The sequence below is a fragment of the Bactrocera oleae genome, chromosome 5 (genome assembly GCF_042242935.1).
Source record: "Bactrocera oleae isolate idBacOlea1 chromosome 5, idBacOlea1, whole genome shotgun sequence".
Lineage (NCBI taxonomy): Eukaryota > Metazoa > Arthropoda > Insecta > Diptera > Tephritidae > Bactrocera > Bactrocera oleae.
In genome coordinates, this window is record NC_091539.1 from 23,693,578 (window position 1) to 23,711,533 (window position 17,956).

A 17,956-nucleotide genomic window follows, 5' to 3' on the forward strand; every position below is an offset into this window, starting at 1 on the left:
GAATAATAAAGTATAAAGACACAAAAGAGGAGAGGTAACAAAACCAATCTCAGTACTGAAAAAATAGTCCAGTCATTATAGTAAGTTCACCTCTGAATTCAGATACCCAGCTGTGAGTCTGTAAATACTTGTATATTGACACCCTAAAAGTTGTCTCAAAACCTACATATGGTAGGGTGTACGCAACTATTAAATTTCAAGGTCAAAGGTCACAAAAATAGGTTTTTTGCGCTTTTTTTGTAAATATCTCATTTCCTATGGGTTTTTTGCTATTGGTATTTATTATCAATATTGTAGAATACAAAATTCTCTACAAATTTTGTTAAAAAATTTTTTTCATACGGTGAACCGTTTTCGAGATAGAGAGCTTAGAGCGCGCGGTCACAGCATCACTTCAGGTCAACCGGTGCCTCCGATCAAAAACGCGCCATATATAGTTGATGAACTATCGATAAATCAATGATTATAAATATTTGTCAATTTTTATTAACTATTATATTATATTTTATAATTTTTTCCTAACCTATCCACTTTTTATTCAGTATTAATTTATTTAACATCACTTACCTGCCCATGAAATTGCAGAATTGTTAATAAAAATATAGGAATTATATTTGAATTTAAACCTTATTAATATTAATAACTTCTTACATGATAAAAAAAATTTATTAAAAAATATCATTCAATACATTTATTTTTATTAAAAGTAAAAAAATGGAATAAAGGGTACAAAAACTACAATTTATAATTTTAATCATCTTCTTCCTCTTCATCGTCGTCTTGAGACTTTTCACAGATTTCGGAGCATTATAGACTGCCAATAAGGTTTGAGTTCCACTCTCTAATAATCTCTGGGCCGAACAATTTTCTTCCTCAAATGCTGCAGCTAGTTAATCCAAATTGGTCAGTTTCTCAAAAACTTTTAAAAATGTTTTTTTTTCCTTTTTAAAAAGGAAAAATATTCCAATGAAATATGATAGAATTGCTTTGTTCTCATGGTAAAGTGCTGGTATCTGGTGACACACATCTGGTATTCGTGCGTAGTAATGTATTGTTACTAAATATCTGTCACAGGTATAACAGAACATATTCAAAATATAAAATATATATTTAAACCTCTTAGGAAATCATAATTAAAACTACAAACTAACATATGCGACTTTCTTTAGAACCGCAATTTTTAGGGCTTGTTCTGACCACAGATGGTGTTAAGCCTGATCCCAACAAAATTTCAATTCAGGGCTTAGGATACCTAGTTTCCAAAAACGAATCAAATCCTTTCTGGGCATTATTGAATTTTATAGGAAATTTAGATAATTTGTTTTAGAATGCGATCATCAACCATTCAACTGGCTACTAACTAAATATTCGGGAAGAGACAATAGTCCTAGACTCTTAAGATATTTAATTGGATTTAGGAGAGTACAATTTTAAAATTTACTTCATGAAAGGGAAATCTAATTTCAGACAAGTATACCGATTGCTGATTTTTTAAATAGAAGTATTCGGAAAACAAGTAAGAAAGTAATGAATTAGATTTTAATGAAAATAGGGAAATATCTACAGCAAGTGAATTGCGTTGCGAAGGACAATCGGTATTCTGTAACACATGCGCATTGTAACCAGTGAAACAAAGAAAAATTAAAACTAAATCTACAATACAGAAGTGTAAATAATAAACGAACGTACATTATTCAAATTAGAAATTTGTTGCGTTTGCTACTTTGAATTTGTTAAACGCACAAGTTTGACATTTGCTTACGCAATACAGAGGCCGACATTGCGAATTTCCAATGCGCTTATCGTCTTACATAGCAGCATGGGTAAAAAGGTGGGGCACCCTCTACAGGAATGTTGCTAATACTTTATAAATTTTATTAACAAAGCGATACAAATATTTTGGAAGTCTTCCTAATGTTGGAAAATTGATGGCATTCAATAAGTTGTATGGAGTAAAACGGGTCTCAAAATTTGTATCGTAAACGTGTCTGGGGAGAATAGCTTCATTGGACAACTTGTCAGATTGTCAACGGAATACTTTTTCGCAAAAGTTTTTGCAGCTGCGTTGAGTTCATCTTCATTCATATCATGAAACTGCCATAGAAATGAGAACGATTCGTATATGTCACTCTCTGCGGCGAATATTTGCTTCATTCCACAGATAACGCCGTCAAGTATGACGTAGAAAATGTTTCTTATGTATTTAATTTCTTCTTTACTGCAATTTTCATCAATTTCTTCATGTAGGTCGTTTCCGAGTTTTTTTTTCTGGCTGATGGTAACATCGGCTTGACATGCTTTAAATTCTGTGCAACAATTAAGAATTCATTATATATTGCTTTCCACTGATCGCGCATTCTATATTTCTAACTTCAGCGCCAATGCTAGCATTGATCTCTTTAAGAAACAATTTTCTTTCATTTATTGACTCAAGGATTTTAAACTATTTGAAGGCCATCAAAACGCACTCAAATTTGCTCATATATTTCAAAATTTCATCAGCGTTCCGGCGAGTTTATGCCGTAAGGTTGAGTTTTTGAAGTTCTTTCAATCTGGGAAGATTTTTCGCAAATGACTTGAAGTCATCGATTCTGGCAGACCACCTTGTATTAGAAAGACAGTGAAGTGAATTGGGTATTTTAGATTTTAAAATTTCTTAACGTTGAGTGCGACTTTAAAACATTTTTGAACGACACCAAAAAAAGTTATTGCTCGAGGATAGCATTCAGCTGAGTCGACTCCAGCACAATTTCCAATTCCAACTTTCCAATGCTTCGCAAAATAAAGTGGCAATAGCTTTGTCGCTTTTTTAGTGACAATCTACAAAAGTGAGAAAACGTTCTCCTATGTAGTAAACTTTTTTCAGCAGCGAGACGGATATAACGCAAAATAAATGTAGTTTGCTACGGGCTCCTTCGAGAACTCCAAATCTGGGTGAATCACCCCCTACCCTCTCGTCGGGCGAAAACGAGGAAAACTTAATAAACAGCTTTATTTTATAAAAATGAAAGTGGAGCTCTGGAATAAAGCTACCTATAAAGCCATAAAAAGTAGAGTATACAATCGTAATCTTAAAATTGTTATACATCAACTAATAAATAATTGTTAACATATCAACATATAACAGATATTAACGAAGTAACAACTATTCTTAACGATATAATGAAAAATATCGAAAATCTGGGTATACATAGTAAAGAAAGGCATTATTTAGTAATTATTCCAAAATTTAAATCAAAATTGAAGACTTTAATCGCAACTGAAAATAATAAAAAAATGGTTCCATTTTATATAGGATGCGACGTTTACAAATGGTTATTTCGCACAATGAATCCAGGCGATAGAATTGAAATATTGGACCATTTAGCGGTGACAGATGAAAATGTTCATAATGCTATTGACGGAATAAACAAACAAATAATTATTAGCAACTCATTCAACACACCATTAAAACAGTTAAGAACGGCTGAAAAAGATGACAAAAACTTTAGACAGCGTTTGCAGAAATTATAAAACAAAACAACGAATCAAATAGTAAGGTATTATTGTATCTAGACTTAGGTGACCATATTTGTCACGGCAAAATCCGGAACAGTTTTTTTAGTAACCAATTTTTTCCATATTATAATTCACTAAAAATCGCGACATATAATAGGTGAGAGAGCAATACAATTTAATTCAATTCATTAATTTTTTTTTTAATTTCTAACCCCGGGACGGCCGGGACGCTTAAGTCGGAGTCCGGACTGTCCCGGCCAAACCGGGACGAATAGTCAGCTAAATTTTAATAATTAGCCAAATAGAAAAATTTAGAATAGACCAAATACAAGATAATTAAGTATTTGCGAAACACAACATTATCCATCCTAGTATTTTATCTGCACAAGAAATAGAAGAATTTAGAATTGGTTTTATGAATTAGAAATGATTAAAGTTGGAATAATGCCATACAAAGAAAATTCAATTTTAATCACAGTAAAAATATCGAAAACTTTTTTTTTAAAATAGACCTTCAATTTATTGCTAAAGTATCAAATGATAAGTATTTAGAAATAAATGAGACCAACGAATATATAATCAGGGGTGTTGTAGAATCTGATAGTTGCCGGAATCAGAATTGAAACCGATAAAAAAATGTAGTAGGTGTCATGAATTCAGATATTATTGGTTTGACGTTCGAAACAGAAATTGTATCGGTTTTGGGAGTCACGGAAACCAATTTTATCGGTTTTGTTATCAGAAAAAAAGCAAGAGGATTTTTGCTGACAGATTTGAAATGTAAGTTAAGAAAATAATTTATATTATTGTTACGATTTAATTTATCGTTCTTTCTATAGGGGAAAACATAAGAATAAAACAAAAAATGTCATAATTATCGAGTTTATGGAAAAAATCAAAATATTTTAAGAGAATTTACAAAACGTAACAAACGTAATTTAACACCCAAATGCGTCTTTATTCAGTCGATAATGTGATATAAATCTGTAAAATAAGCATGTATACAAACATATAAATAAACTTCCTTCAGTACCGGTTGCTCATAAAAACATTGCTTCTTGCAAAGATTGAATACAGAAAACATAATTGAAATATATGTGGCGATTTTAAAGTCATTGCACTTTTGCTTGGACTACGGTTTGGTTACGCAAAATATAAAAAATACTCACTGTACAAAGAAAGTGTGGCCTAAGCGCAAATCACTCACTCCAGGCCACAAAAATGTTAAAAATGATACTTCATACCATTCGCATAATGTTCGGCCTGATCAAAATTTTTGTAAAAGCTATGCCAAGAGATGGAAGTTAATTTGTATATCTGAAAGAGAAATTCCCTAAATTCAGCAAGGCAAAAATTAAGGAGGCTTTGAAGAAAACGTGAATGATCAGGAAAAACTCGTATAGAAATGTTTTGTGAACGTTGTCCAAAATTTTCTAGGAAAACATAAATCGTAAAATTACAGACTTAATGAAACTCTCATCTGGATTTATTTCCGGCAAATTTGGGTACTGAGTGACGAATAAGGCGCGAGGTTCCATCAGGACATTTCCGGACATTTCATTAATGGAGAAGCGTTATCAAAGGAAATGGACCGCCGGAATGTTAGCAGATAATTGTTAGAGACTTAAAAAAGACCTTCCAGGAGCCAAATATTCACGCAAATCATAAGTATTTTTTCTATTAAGCAATAATTTTACAAAACGTAGCTAATTTTTGTACTTTTTAAAAAATACATGTTATTATGTCACAGGAAAACCTGACGTGGCAATTTTTTTTTATTCGCATATTATTGTTTAGTGGCCCTAATACTTTCAAAATTTGGTATAAGTTTTCATGTGACAAAAAAAGTTAAAATTTTGGTAACCAGTGTTATTTACATAAAAATTAGAGTCCTTATATTGGAAAATTAGGCCAAATAAGGTGAAAAACTTTTAAATAAAAAAGTACATTGTGTTTGGGACATACAAAATTAAGTTTACACCAAATTTCTAAAAAAAAAGGATACAATAATAAACCAAAAACTTGCTTAGTTAAATTTTTAAATAAGTTTTTCAAAATCAACCAACTCCTGCCCTTCCTCTTTCCGACCAACTGTCCGTAAATTATTTTTCCTTTCGTTTTCGTTGTTTTAATTCTTCCGCAACGGGTTTCAACTAAGTATTATTTTTTTAATTTTTTACCAATTTCAAAGGCTTTCTGCACTAGCAATTATCTTTACAATTCAGCTAAATTTCTTATAACATTGTCCCAGCGATTCTAGCACTGTTATCAATACGAAAGTGCCGGCAATTAGATAGTTTAGTTTATACAATTCATCCTGGCAATAAATAATGCAAGCTCCAGCACCCATATAAATGAGTAACGATGTTATCGTGTAGCCAACTTGGAAAGAAAAGCTGAAAACAATAAATTTACGTTATTTAAAATGTGCTCTATTATAGTTATTACTATTTGCCATATCAATAATAGAATTGTTTGCTTACATTTTTTTGGGTGCTTTTAATCGCCATAAAACGCTCAAGGAAGATATGACTATTACAGTGGGTAGTAGGGATGGGTCTGTTCCACGACTTACAATGCTATAAAAATACAAATTAATGGAAAATATTAATATATAATAAACCCAAAGAAAGTGGTTATCAAAAACAAATTAGGAAACAGAAAAAATGTATTGACATAGAAATAAGAAAAACCTAAATATACATTTTTGGCAACTTACGAACTAATGAACTTTAATTACTCCGGCAAAAAAATACCATTTACAAGTGGTCTTCCGATTCCTTTAAAATTTTGTAAAATTATAGTCTTATATAAGTTACATTTAACTCCAAAAGGATTTTGAATTTTTTTTAAACTGGTGGCCGCTACGCTATTATGTTGAATATGAGTGTTCGTAATATTGAATACTGAACAAAACTGTACTAATTGATTGCATTTTTTTCATATTTTTTAGATCACGGTTTTTGTAACGATAGTTTTTCTGAATGTTTCGTAATTATAATTTTTTTTTCGATTGTAATGAGTAATTTATTTTAATAAGGGCAAGCTTAATTTCAAAAATTATTAGCTGTGCTGAAATGCCGTGTGAACAAACATGACGAAAATCAAATGAATTGATACGAAGCTTTTTTTTATGATCCCTTATTATTTTAATAATTGAAATTTATGCATTTTTATGTGAAACTTTCACATTGTGTTTAAATTCGTGATTAGATTCCTCAATTCACAATAATTTATTATTACAACGCAGATATAGCATTCCTACCCCTCCTGATATATGTATAACGGTTATAAACACTTAAGATTAAATGTATCTACTAAACTGAAAATATTAATTGTTTGGTATATCACCTGCGATCCTTCGCCCAAGCAACGAAAGTCATACTGTTCAAACCAGTCATAATAGTGAGCAAGATGAGAACAGATAAGTGAAAAGAGAAATTATTCATTCCTTCACAACGTATTAAACTCATAAGACTAGTTGTATCGCTTGATATGTCTGTTGTTGTGTTTAGTCCATTTTGTTTATCATATAAGCTCCGAAATTTTGCATGCAACAACACTGCTGTTCTTAGTAACCAATTTTCTAAGTAGTCGCTGTAAGCGTTTGATATCTAAAACAAATAATAACATTTATATTTGACCATGTTTTGTTTTAAAAATATGCTTATAAATAATAAGTCAAATTAAAAACATCTATGTGAAAAGAAATTAAATAGTATCACTTTCACAAAATTTTTCTACGGTGGAGTTTTGGTGGAGGTTTGAATTTTTTTATATATTTTTTTGAAACAATTTATGTACCATATTTATGTATGTATGTTTTACACCATGCACTTCGTTCTAATTATATAACATTTTGAACAAACTTTAATACATAGGATTTAGAAAGAAACTATTATACTGTGCGTGCATACCAACAGTAAATATAAGGCACATGTTATGATAAGTGCCACTGCTCCACATGTCCTTATTGCCAGCGAAATCAGGAATGCGGCAATTAAAATTGGGAATGTGTCTGCTATGGGTAGAAGTACCGATCTAAGAAAAAACCTACAAAAATAATTTTTAAATACAAAAACTAAAGTTATATATATAGTATACCAATTTATTAGTTTTGAAAGTCCATATGCATTTAGAATGACTGCAGTCCAAACTGCAAAAACAAGTAGTATTGACAACACTATAGCAGTGCCGTGAATAATTACAGCTGGATAAATTGAAAGGCTCCGCCCACTTTCGTTATCATCATGGTGTGTTACAAATTTGCTCAATACACGACAACCTGAAAAATAGATTAAAGTAAAAGTATTAGTTTTTCGAAAATAGACAGATTATAACAAGCGAACATCATCATAATTTTATTGGTGTAAAAGTGAGATATTTCGTTCACTAGACTAGGTTTGTAGAAATAATAATTTATTAATTTGAGCTTACCGGTTATAAGATATAACGAATCGTATTGAAAATATCCATGATATGGTCAAACACCTTTCGTACTTGATTCCTCATGGAGTTTGCTTATTTGATTCTTCAGGATAACCAATATAACAGCTGTCAGATGAGACGGCAGCCAGTGAAAAAACTGTTGAGCTATCCTTGACATTGTGCCCACAATCGAAAATTTGTAACTGCAATATTATAGTAAAACATGAAATCAAATAAAAACCTTTTAAAGGTAAAGCACAAAGAACTCGATGGTAATAAGTATGTTTTGGTTGCCTTTATTATTTTGGCAAATTAAAATTATACAATTTGGAATGCCGAAAAGTACAATATTTAAAAAATGTATAACACAATTGAAGAAAAACGCTGATGCAGCGACGGATGCTTTGTTGCCGGTTCGCGATCCAAACGGTAAGAAGAGCCTCTGGTTCTCGGGCAGCCAGTTTTGATCGTTGGGTGGTGTGTAGCATCCTACGTTTATAAGTGTATGGAATATGCGTAGTGTGCGTTTGTTTCTTCGAGAGTGGATGTGGTGTAGTTTATTGGCATTCAGTGTTGTGCGTTGAGGGGGAGGGGCGTTGCTCATCTAGCCATCCACGCCCCCCACTAGGCGAATACTAACCTAACAACCGCTGTGGTTGCCGCAGCGTAACAACAACGCTCCCGAGGCCAGTGAAGTGGCGATATGACGCCGCGTTGATACTACATTTCGTCTCGGTCTGGATGGAGGAGGGTAAAGCATGTTATGATGCGGGATGTTGCACAGTTGGCACACCTGTGAAGCGCTTAACGTGGCCACACAGTTAAGCAGTGGGAGCAGTTGGAAAATTTTGCCATGTGGCAGCCGATGTGGGCGGCATAACGTCCGGTGTGTTTAACGTGGGTACCTGCTGACGACAGCCTTACTCCACAGCGATCAAAAGCACAGCGGATCAAATTAACAGCGCCCTGAAAACGCCAGGTATTTTTCAGTACCGATTGGTAGTATGGAATGGACACACTAACTCTCTTGGTAGGGTTCGAGGCCTATCTAAAACCTCTGCCGTACTTTGGATCCGGCACCCGGTTCCAATGCAACTCCACATTCAACTCACAAAAGATCAGTTCTTTCGGCATTCGGATATCAACCACAACCATCACGATACTCCCCGAAGGGCCAGTCCGCATGAGCAGGTTGGAGCGAACTCCAAGGGCCCCCGCTCCCCGTGGTACCAGAATTAGGTACACGGTCAGACCTCATAGCCGAAGCTACTACCAGTTGAGCTTCCATACTGCTCTAGACTGGTAACCAGAGGTTGAACCCCATAAGCACATTACACGCACACACCTTTCACACAAGAAGCTAACCCTAATTCATTCCGACTAATGGAGATCACACCGCTAACATCTAAATGTTCATCAGTCCAGATTATTACCATACGCCCGCGAACCCTTATGTCCGTAAACAACGGGCACTCCGCGATTAAGTGAACCCAGTCTTCATATCGCGCCCCACGCAAACACCCCGACCTATCAGAAAGGTGCCTCTGATGCAAAAATGCATTCAGAGGCCCATTCCCCTTAAGCAAAAAACCCAGACACATCCTTTCGCCCATGGTCAACCCCAGGTATCCACTCGCGTGACATACCTGATGCTGACCCCATTCACTCCAACAATCGGTGGACGAACTGACGACAATCTGCCCTTAAGCAGCATTGTCACCGTTTTATCCATCGATATGTTAAGCCCCAACTATTAACAATTTCTAAAAATTGTCCTCCTACCCGCTCTAAACCTTTAACCAGAATAAGAAAATCGTACGCATACGCACAACACTTACAGAGGGGTTCGAGCTGTCCAAATAGAGAGTCCATCATGAGGTTCCAAATATATGGACAGCAATGGATCCCTGCGGGCAGCCACGGACAACTCCGATCTCCACAATCTCATTCATTCCGACTAGAGAGGCCAAGCTGCTCCAGCCATTGCAACACTCGATCCCAGCATAGGCAATCAAATGCCCCCTTGAAATCAACAAATATGCCAAGGACATATTTTTTGACATTCTCCCTAGCAGCACCCTGAACGTAGAACCAAGCATCCTCTACACTGCGTCCTTTCATGAACCCATACTGCCTATCCGACCACATTAACTCATGAAGCCGTTCCACCATAACTCTTTCCAGCACTTTCCCAAGGAGACTGATGCCCCGATAAGACCGAGGATCACTTCTGATCTTATCAGGGGACGTCAGGAAAGGAATAACGCTAGCAATATACCACTCGCATGGAAAATAACCCTCCCACACGCCTCCAAGTAGTCCTCCAAGTATCTCCGTGCAAACCATCAAAACCTGGGGACCGTTTAGACCTCACCAGGCCAAAGGCGTACCCCAATTCCCCATCATCTAATGGAGGGACAGGTACCTCTTGTGCTTGGGATACCTGAACCTCGCCCCAGGAGGAACGTTCCTAACAATGCCCCCGCACACTCTCTCCACGTTGATAACATAGTGTCACCAACGCGAAGAGAGGTGATATCCTCCCTCTTACGATCTCAGCAGATCCTATAGACCTGACCCCACGGGTCGTTCCTATTTTCCGCACATAATTCCTTCACTCCTCTTCTTTAACTTTAACCAACAATTCTTTATATTCCCTAATCGCACATATAAATTCATACCTAAGCTGGGACCGCCTGTCAGAATTGCACCGTCGAGCGCGTTGAAACTTTCTACTCAATCGCCTGACAGTCCTCCTCTTCGAGGTTAACTCAAGCATTCACCACTTCATTTTCCTAACCATAAAACTTTCACACTTCCTAAGTACCCTATCACTCACCCCCCATACTACCTCATATAGCCCCATACTACCTCATATTTGGATCAAATTATGATCACGCAATCCCCACCCCCGCCTTATCTGCTTCATAAGCGTCACGTCAATGTCACTCACGCCACTCAGGCTTTTAGCCACCACCCATTCACTTAATACTTCGCCTCGATTGTGGCTTTGATATCCAGGCGTATGCCGGGATACCTTACTAAACCACATCGAAGACGAGGCATTCGCATCCAGCCCTGGGATATATGGGCTACTACTTGCAAGTAGTAGTAGATTATCTATGTAGTCCAGGTAGGGCTCTAGGGTCTCGCTAAAGGCCCGTGAAAACCTTGAAACTCCGAGGAAGACCACGAACCAATGATGGCTTAAGGCTCCTGAAGTAAGGCAATGCCGCATCTCCCTCAGTCACACATCCCCCCCAACTCACTCACTACGGCATACGACCCCAGCTGGTCTACCCTTAAATGCGCAGTTGCGGCAATAGGGTGCATTGACGCAATCTTCAGCTCCGTCTTGACCGCACCTCCAACAGACATCTGATTTGACGCGACACTCACCCACTTTGTGATCGAAACCCATACACCGGAGGCAGCCAGCAACGGGGCTATCCCCGTCGCACCCGGAAGGAGAACTACTTAATGTGGAACCTACCTGCCCCCAAGAGGGCGCACAACATTTTGTCCGCACTCTCTAGGACGACATTGGTGCTATCATCAGTGGGAAACTTTCCAGGGACGTCAGACCTCTGAGACGACGGGTTTAAGTCCTGAAGGTTCAACCGGAGTAGTTGTTCTATGAATTCTTCATAGGCGATCTCCGTATGATCCCCCTGGACAACAACCCGAAGACCCAACTTCCGGTTGACACTCAGGGCCAACCCCACCTCCCTGAAATTTGCGTTAGTCGCCACCTTTTAACACTCTAAAACAGAGGGAGTGCGGATAACCGCCCCACCACCCTTAATCGGCCTAACCTCGTGGATCCTCACACCGAGTGAAGGACCCACTTCCTTCACGACTTAATTGGTAACTTCCTTAGAGGAAGTTGCAGGCCCCTTACTCCTGACAAAGACTGACCAGGCCTCAACAGGCTTCGGCGTCACCGGTGCAATCGCGTCCAGTACAGGTGCTGGGGCCGCAGGCATTCGTGCCGATGGAGCCGGCATTGAGTTGATCGGCGGCGAGGAGTGTTGCCCACAGCTTCCTCTAAGGGCGTCAACCTGACCGCGAAGATGAACATTCTCGGTTACGACTGTCAACAGTAATGCCTCGTACTTCGAGGCAAGCTCTATCAGCCCCTTAGCGGTTCCCATCGCAAAGTTTTCAGCCCCAAAAACTATTCCGTTTAGCTCCCCAATAATTTTCTTTATGGCTGTAATGTGGCTTACCACGCGACCTCGGATAATAATAGCGCTCTCTTTAGCTGCGTCACCTCTGCCCCCACTGCCCTTGCTCGCGCTCGCCTTATTAGCGCCCTCACCATCGCGCACGAGATCCACTCACGTTCGCCCGATTTTGCGAGGTGCGCTTTTTCAGCGGTGTCATCTTTGCCGCTTTCAATAACGCTTCGGCTACCGCCCTCTTCACACCACATTTTTCCCGGTCACCCCAAACGTACCTTCCGCCGTGGCGGGACCTTACCGATGGCCCCGCCGCCTTGTCTCCCGCCTTTGTGTCCATCGTCACGGTCTATGGCCCAGACTCCTCACTGCCAGCGAGGGACTAAACCCTCCTCCTCCGTGATGGACACGTCTTCTCCTTCGAACGCCTTTCGGTAGGCTGATCCGCCGAGTGTACCACTGACTCACAATAGCTGCTCGCCACGTACGTGCAACTGAACGCGCTTAAGAAAGTGTCCCAAGCACATACCCGCTCTGTAGATACAGTCCACAGCTCCATCCAAAATGGTCTACGCAAAGGTCACTCATATGATGGCGGATGGATCAAAATCCCCGTAACGGCTGCGAGTTAATCGATGTACCGCTGAACTGATCTCCAACTCTGGGACAGCCACCGATACTTGTTGAGCAATCCTGCTCAGGACTTGCTGACACTAGTCGCCAGATGTCCAACACAGCACTCCAAATAAGCAGTCCAGATGGCAAAAAAAAAAACCGTCAGCACGGTACTAAACTGGGACTGTACAGGGAGTCGGCCAACAACAACGTGAACGACCACGCTGCGATATAACCTAAGGTAAGAAAAATATAAGTTAATAAAAAATATGCACTTACCGCTACTCAGCTCTATCACCTCTACCACGCCGAAAATGCACAAAAACGCGAAAAATTGTGTAATTGCCCGAAAAATACACTCGCGATTTCGTAACCGGACAACAGCAAACGAAACGAGTTGTTAGCGAATGCCCGCACAAAACAAAATTCCGCAAGAGTTTATGGCAACAAATATCTACGTCAGGCAACGGTGCTTATGCTAACGCGTAAACAAATATCGCTTAAAAGGAAATTGAAAAACATCACAACGATGCGTCCGCTCGTCTATTCGCGTCGGAATCCAAACCACGAATGATGGCCCAGTGGACATCAGCCGGGATGAGGTTCCGTTGTTGTAGCTGTAATAGTTACGTACCACTACAAGAAGCGGTTGCAAGGGCGGTCGCCGCCGTTATTCGTGGCGCTGAAGTTGCCCCAGGGCGTGGCACATTAATGGTCGACTTCACAGTTAGCGTTGATGCTGTTGGTATATCCCGTCCATATTTATCTGTATGAAGGGGGTATTTATTATGATTACACATTTGTGATTGTGCCACGTTATATGGAACGAATGGGTCGTTATGTTCTTTATATACTCTTCCTTCCATTGGCTGATGATTATCATGATGAAGAATTTTGATTATTTCCCATCAAATTAATAAGAATATAGAACCCCGCCTGACTCAGGTATGGCCAGAGAAAATGCCCTGGAGTTAGGGCTGTGAAGTCTGAGGGATCTTGCGAGAGTGTTGTGAATGATCGTGAATTGAGAACGGCTTCAATTCGAATTAGTAATATGGTGAACTGTTCATGATTAAATTTATAGTTTCCTGCTACTTTTTTGAAGTGGGATTTAAAGTTTTTTACAGCTGATTCCCATAAATCACCCATATGGGGAGCGCTGCCTATTAATGCCTTGGGAAGCCTATTTATGTACAATCTCACTCACTTTGATTTCCGCCAAGGGGTTTTGGGGACAATATGTGTTCGAATGTGCTTGAGCGTGTGCGTGTGTGTCTTGTAGCTTTCTGTTACAGTCCTTTGTTGTGCTTATTTGATGTGATTGTTGTTGTATGCTGTTTTTTTTTTTTGGTTGTTGTTTAATTCGCTCCCGTTCTTGTAGTTATGTATGCATTTTTATTATTTATTGTACAATATTATAGTTGTAAATGTTTTTACACTGTTTTTTGTTGTATGTTTTATGTACATGTATTTGTGTCACTACACATTGCACTCAAATAATTCCTTTTTTTGTTGAAATTTACTTTTTTTATTTTTATGCATATGTACGAGTTATGTATAATATGAAAAGTTATATACCTATAATATGTTTTGGGCTGCACTTTTTTAAGGATATTTGTATATAAATACATATGTATATAAAATTGTATTTGTTTTTACTTTTTTATTTTATTTTAAAAACCCATAGTGCACCGCGCACTTTACTTCGGAAGTAATTATTTTAAGGGGAAGGCACAAAGCACTCGGTAGTAATATGTTTTGTTGTCTTTATTATTTTGGCAAATTAAAATTATAAAATTTGGAATGCCGAAAAGTACAATATATAAAAAAAAATTATTACGCATTCTAAGAAAAACGGCGATGCTCCAAACGATATGAATGAACTCTGGTTCTCGGGCAGTCTGTTTTGATCGTTTAATGGTGTAGTTGTGGTGTGTAGATCCTGCGTATGTAGGTACGTGGGTGGGTATATTTGTGTGTATTAGCATGTGGTGTCTTCGAGAGTGGATCGTGTTGGTGTGGTGTATTGGCGTTTAGTTTTGTGCGTTGAGAGGCGGCGTAGCTCATGTCAATAATTGAATAATCATTTATTCATTTACCAAACACTACGGGCACAGAAGTTTCATTCTGGGGGCTTTAAAAATAATATATTATTCTATTGTAGTATCCTAATGACGAGCTCGAACCAATTCAAAGGTTTATACCATATAAGCATATCGTTTTTTAAACCGTCGTTTTTTTTTTTTTTTAATATTTTTACAAATAATACTTAACTCTAAACAGAACATTTTCAAAACATTTTAACATTTTCAAAACATTTTAACATTTTTTTCAAAACATTTATTACGTCATACCAGGGAAGTGTCATCCGCAAAAGTGGATGTCAATACATTATTTATTACCTGTGGGATTATCTGCTGTATATAAGATATGTAGAGTTCCTCAGATATGAAGTTAGCTACTTTAACAGTAAATTTCGAATTTTTTAAATGCTTTATGCAATTTAAAAAAGGATGTAGTTTCAATTTTATATAAAAGACCTTCATATCACACTTTATCGAATGCCTGGTCTATGTCAAGGAATGTTGGCTGAACAGTACTCTCTTTGCTCGAATACAGTTATTAAAACAGAATTTGAACGACATGAACTGTCGGATTTAGGACTTCTTTTACTACTATATTAAAACTATTTAAAGAAATCTACCGCAGCCGCAAATAAAAGCATAAAGAAGAATATAAGTTTTTTGTAGTAAAGTGACAAGCCAGTACTTTAATATATAAGTGGAGTAATTATTTATAATTGTTTATTTTCTTAATAAATAAAAATACAATATTTAATACTTTGTTTCTGAAGATTGTACCCAAGGTGAGGTTTCAATTATTTATTATAAATATTTCGTTGAATACAACAAATTACAGTATATCGCCACCGATGCTGGCTTGGAAAATATCAACCAAACTGTATACAATAGTACTAGTACGTACCTTATTTGATAGCGACAAAGTGGATCCAAAAATATTTCTAAAGAAATCGGATTCATTGATGAATTATAGCCAACCGGACTAGAAACAGGAACATTCATATAAAATACTTCTGTTGAAGGATCTCTGTTTAAAGTAACATTTTGATTAGAATACTAATTTATGTATAAATATATAGATTTAAGATACCGAATAATTTGATATTTGTTAAATCCTGGTGCCCAGGGTATACACATTTTAATGATAATTGAATTCAGATCGCCCATACAAGATAACGGTACAATTCTCAATTCAATAGTTGGAAACGTTTCTTCAACACCTAAACAATGAATGGTTTTTACATTTTAATTGAATGGTTGCAATACTAGTATACAATTAAAGTAATAATAAAAGAACACACACATATTTCTTATACAAGCGCATTAATTTATTTATTAATTTTAATATATTATATAAAGTTTTGGACTTTGAAATAACAGACCTATGAACTACAAATGAAATATATGTACATATGTATAATTGCGCAAAAAGGTAGTTCTGACCATGAAAACTTCTCGTCCGCCTTTTTTAAAATTAAAAAAAGTTAAAATGAATTGGAAAAACAAAGACCATACATCAAAATTAAAGATTTCAATGATTTACATATCTAAAATCAATAAATAGAGAAAACAAGCTTAGAATAATAGAAATCAGGGTAGCGTAGGAGACCCTTCAAAGATATATATATAAATGATTAGTGTGACGACCAGAGCGATATGTCGGAACCGCGGATATCGGATCGGATAATATAGCTGTCACACAAAATGTTTTTTTATTTACTATATGCTACATAAATGCATCTGTGGAGGCTTTTATAGCTACAGCCGAAGTTAACGATTTTTCTTGTTATAAATATACAATAGTCACGTGCAGCAGATATCAAAATTCAAAGCCTACATTAGGGAACCCATACACAATTACAATGAACAAATAACAAAATTATAAACGAAAAAATAGGAACACTAAATTAATTTAAATTAAAGAAAAATAACTGACAAAATGTATTATTTCAACTCTTCATTTGTTACAGTCTAAATGTTTCAATACTTACCTTGAACTAAGAGTTTATAGTAAAGTGTTCCCTGTGAGCTTTCATTTACCAGATTTGATTTTTGAAAAGTGGACCAGCGAGGAAATTTAAAGACCACATTTCTCTCCGCGGGATTAAATATATCAACGTTATACATTTTCTGCAAATATGTTGAATACAAATAGTTCATATCAACTAAAGTAATTGGATTACTGTACAACACTCGACTTAATAGTTATATAAAAATATTTGCCTTCGAAGTTAATTAAGCATATTCCAAACATCATTATTAATTATACTATGTATATCCTTAACTGTGAAAAAAAAATTTTACAAAAAATTATTTCAAAATTAGGTAAAATATGGTATACGTTTTGAAATTTTAAAATTTGATTATCCGTTTCCATAACAAATTCATTTAAAACTGCTCTACACATTCCAAGCATTCAGAAACTTGATCTTTTGAAAATACCGAACAGGTTTACTAATTTCGTTGCAAAAACAGAAACTCACACATATATTTTTGAAAGTATATTATAGTGTGATCAATATGCATAGATATGTAGACACTAGAAGGTATATGTATATGTACATATGTACATATATTTACAAAAAGCTTTGTCCAAAAAAAAAAATTACAATACTAGAGGTCAAAAGTCAAAAGAATCGCGTTTTCAGCTATTTTCAGCGAAACCGTAAGTAATAAATAAATAAAATTTCCTTTCATAAAAGGTTGTAGATCATAAAATTATCTTTTAAATGTGTTATTTTAATTATGCTTTGAACATATTCACTCACTTTCAACTTGTAAAGTTTTTTGTAACTCCATAACACAGTTTCTAATCAATTTTTATATCAGTAAAACATTAAATTTAAAATTTTATATATTCACGAATCAAACTCGATAACATAGATCCGGCAGATAGAATCGATATTTAGCTCTTTAATTGTAAGTAGTTACTTATTATCCGCCCATTTGATATTCACAAATAGTTATTTCGTATGATATATTCACCTCAAAAATCTTTATGGTCTATGAAGAATTTATAGTAATATAAGGTCTAGTAAAACAAAATCAACTATTTTTTCAGCAGATGACCTTAGTAATCTGTATCTCGCGTTGTATACATACAACCGGGATATGCTATATGGCGTTCGAAAGAAAGGATTTAAAAAAAAACGT

General features: G+C 36.4%; 1 protein-coding gene and 1 long non-coding RNA gene across 3 annotated transcripts in view; one reads left to right on the forward strand and one right to left on the reverse strand.

Annotated features, from left to right (window-relative positions):
• The first annotated feature begins 3,868 nt into the window (after positions 1–3,868).
• Positions 3,869–5,253, forward strand: LOC138857270 (uncharacterized). The gene is made up of 2 exons (XR_011396351.1): positions 3,869–4,278; positions 4,338–5,253. It is a non-coding gene; the product is annotated as an uncharacterized lncRNA (long non-coding RNA).
• Positions 5,254–5,446: 193 nt separating this feature from the next.
• The window catches only part of LOC138857267 (GPI inositol-deacylase-like), a 40,242-nt gene continuing 27,732 nt past the window's right edge, over positions 5,447–17,956 (reverse strand). For both annotated transcript variants that reach the window (XM_070109488.1, XM_070109489.1), the window contains 9 exons: positions 16,795–16,933; positions 15,894–16,023; positions 15,708–15,830; positions 7,936–8,129; positions 7,603–7,783; positions 7,416–7,551; positions 6,850–7,112; positions 5,982–6,077; positions 5,447–5,894 (listed from right to left, as the gene is read on the reverse strand). In XM_070109488.1, coding sequence (XP_069965589.1) covers positions 7,982–8,129; positions 15,708–15,830; positions 15,894–16,023; positions 16,795–16,933 — 540 coding nt within the window. In that variant the 3' untranslated portion in view covers positions 5,447–5,894; positions 5,982–6,077; positions 6,850–7,112; ... (1 more) ...; positions 7,603–7,783; positions 7,936–7,981. The remainder of the gene's footprint in view (positions 5,895–5,981; positions 6,078–6,849; positions 7,113–7,415; positions 7,552–7,602; positions 7,784–7,935; positions 8,130–15,707; positions 15,831–15,893; positions 16,024–16,794; positions 16,934–17,956) is intronic.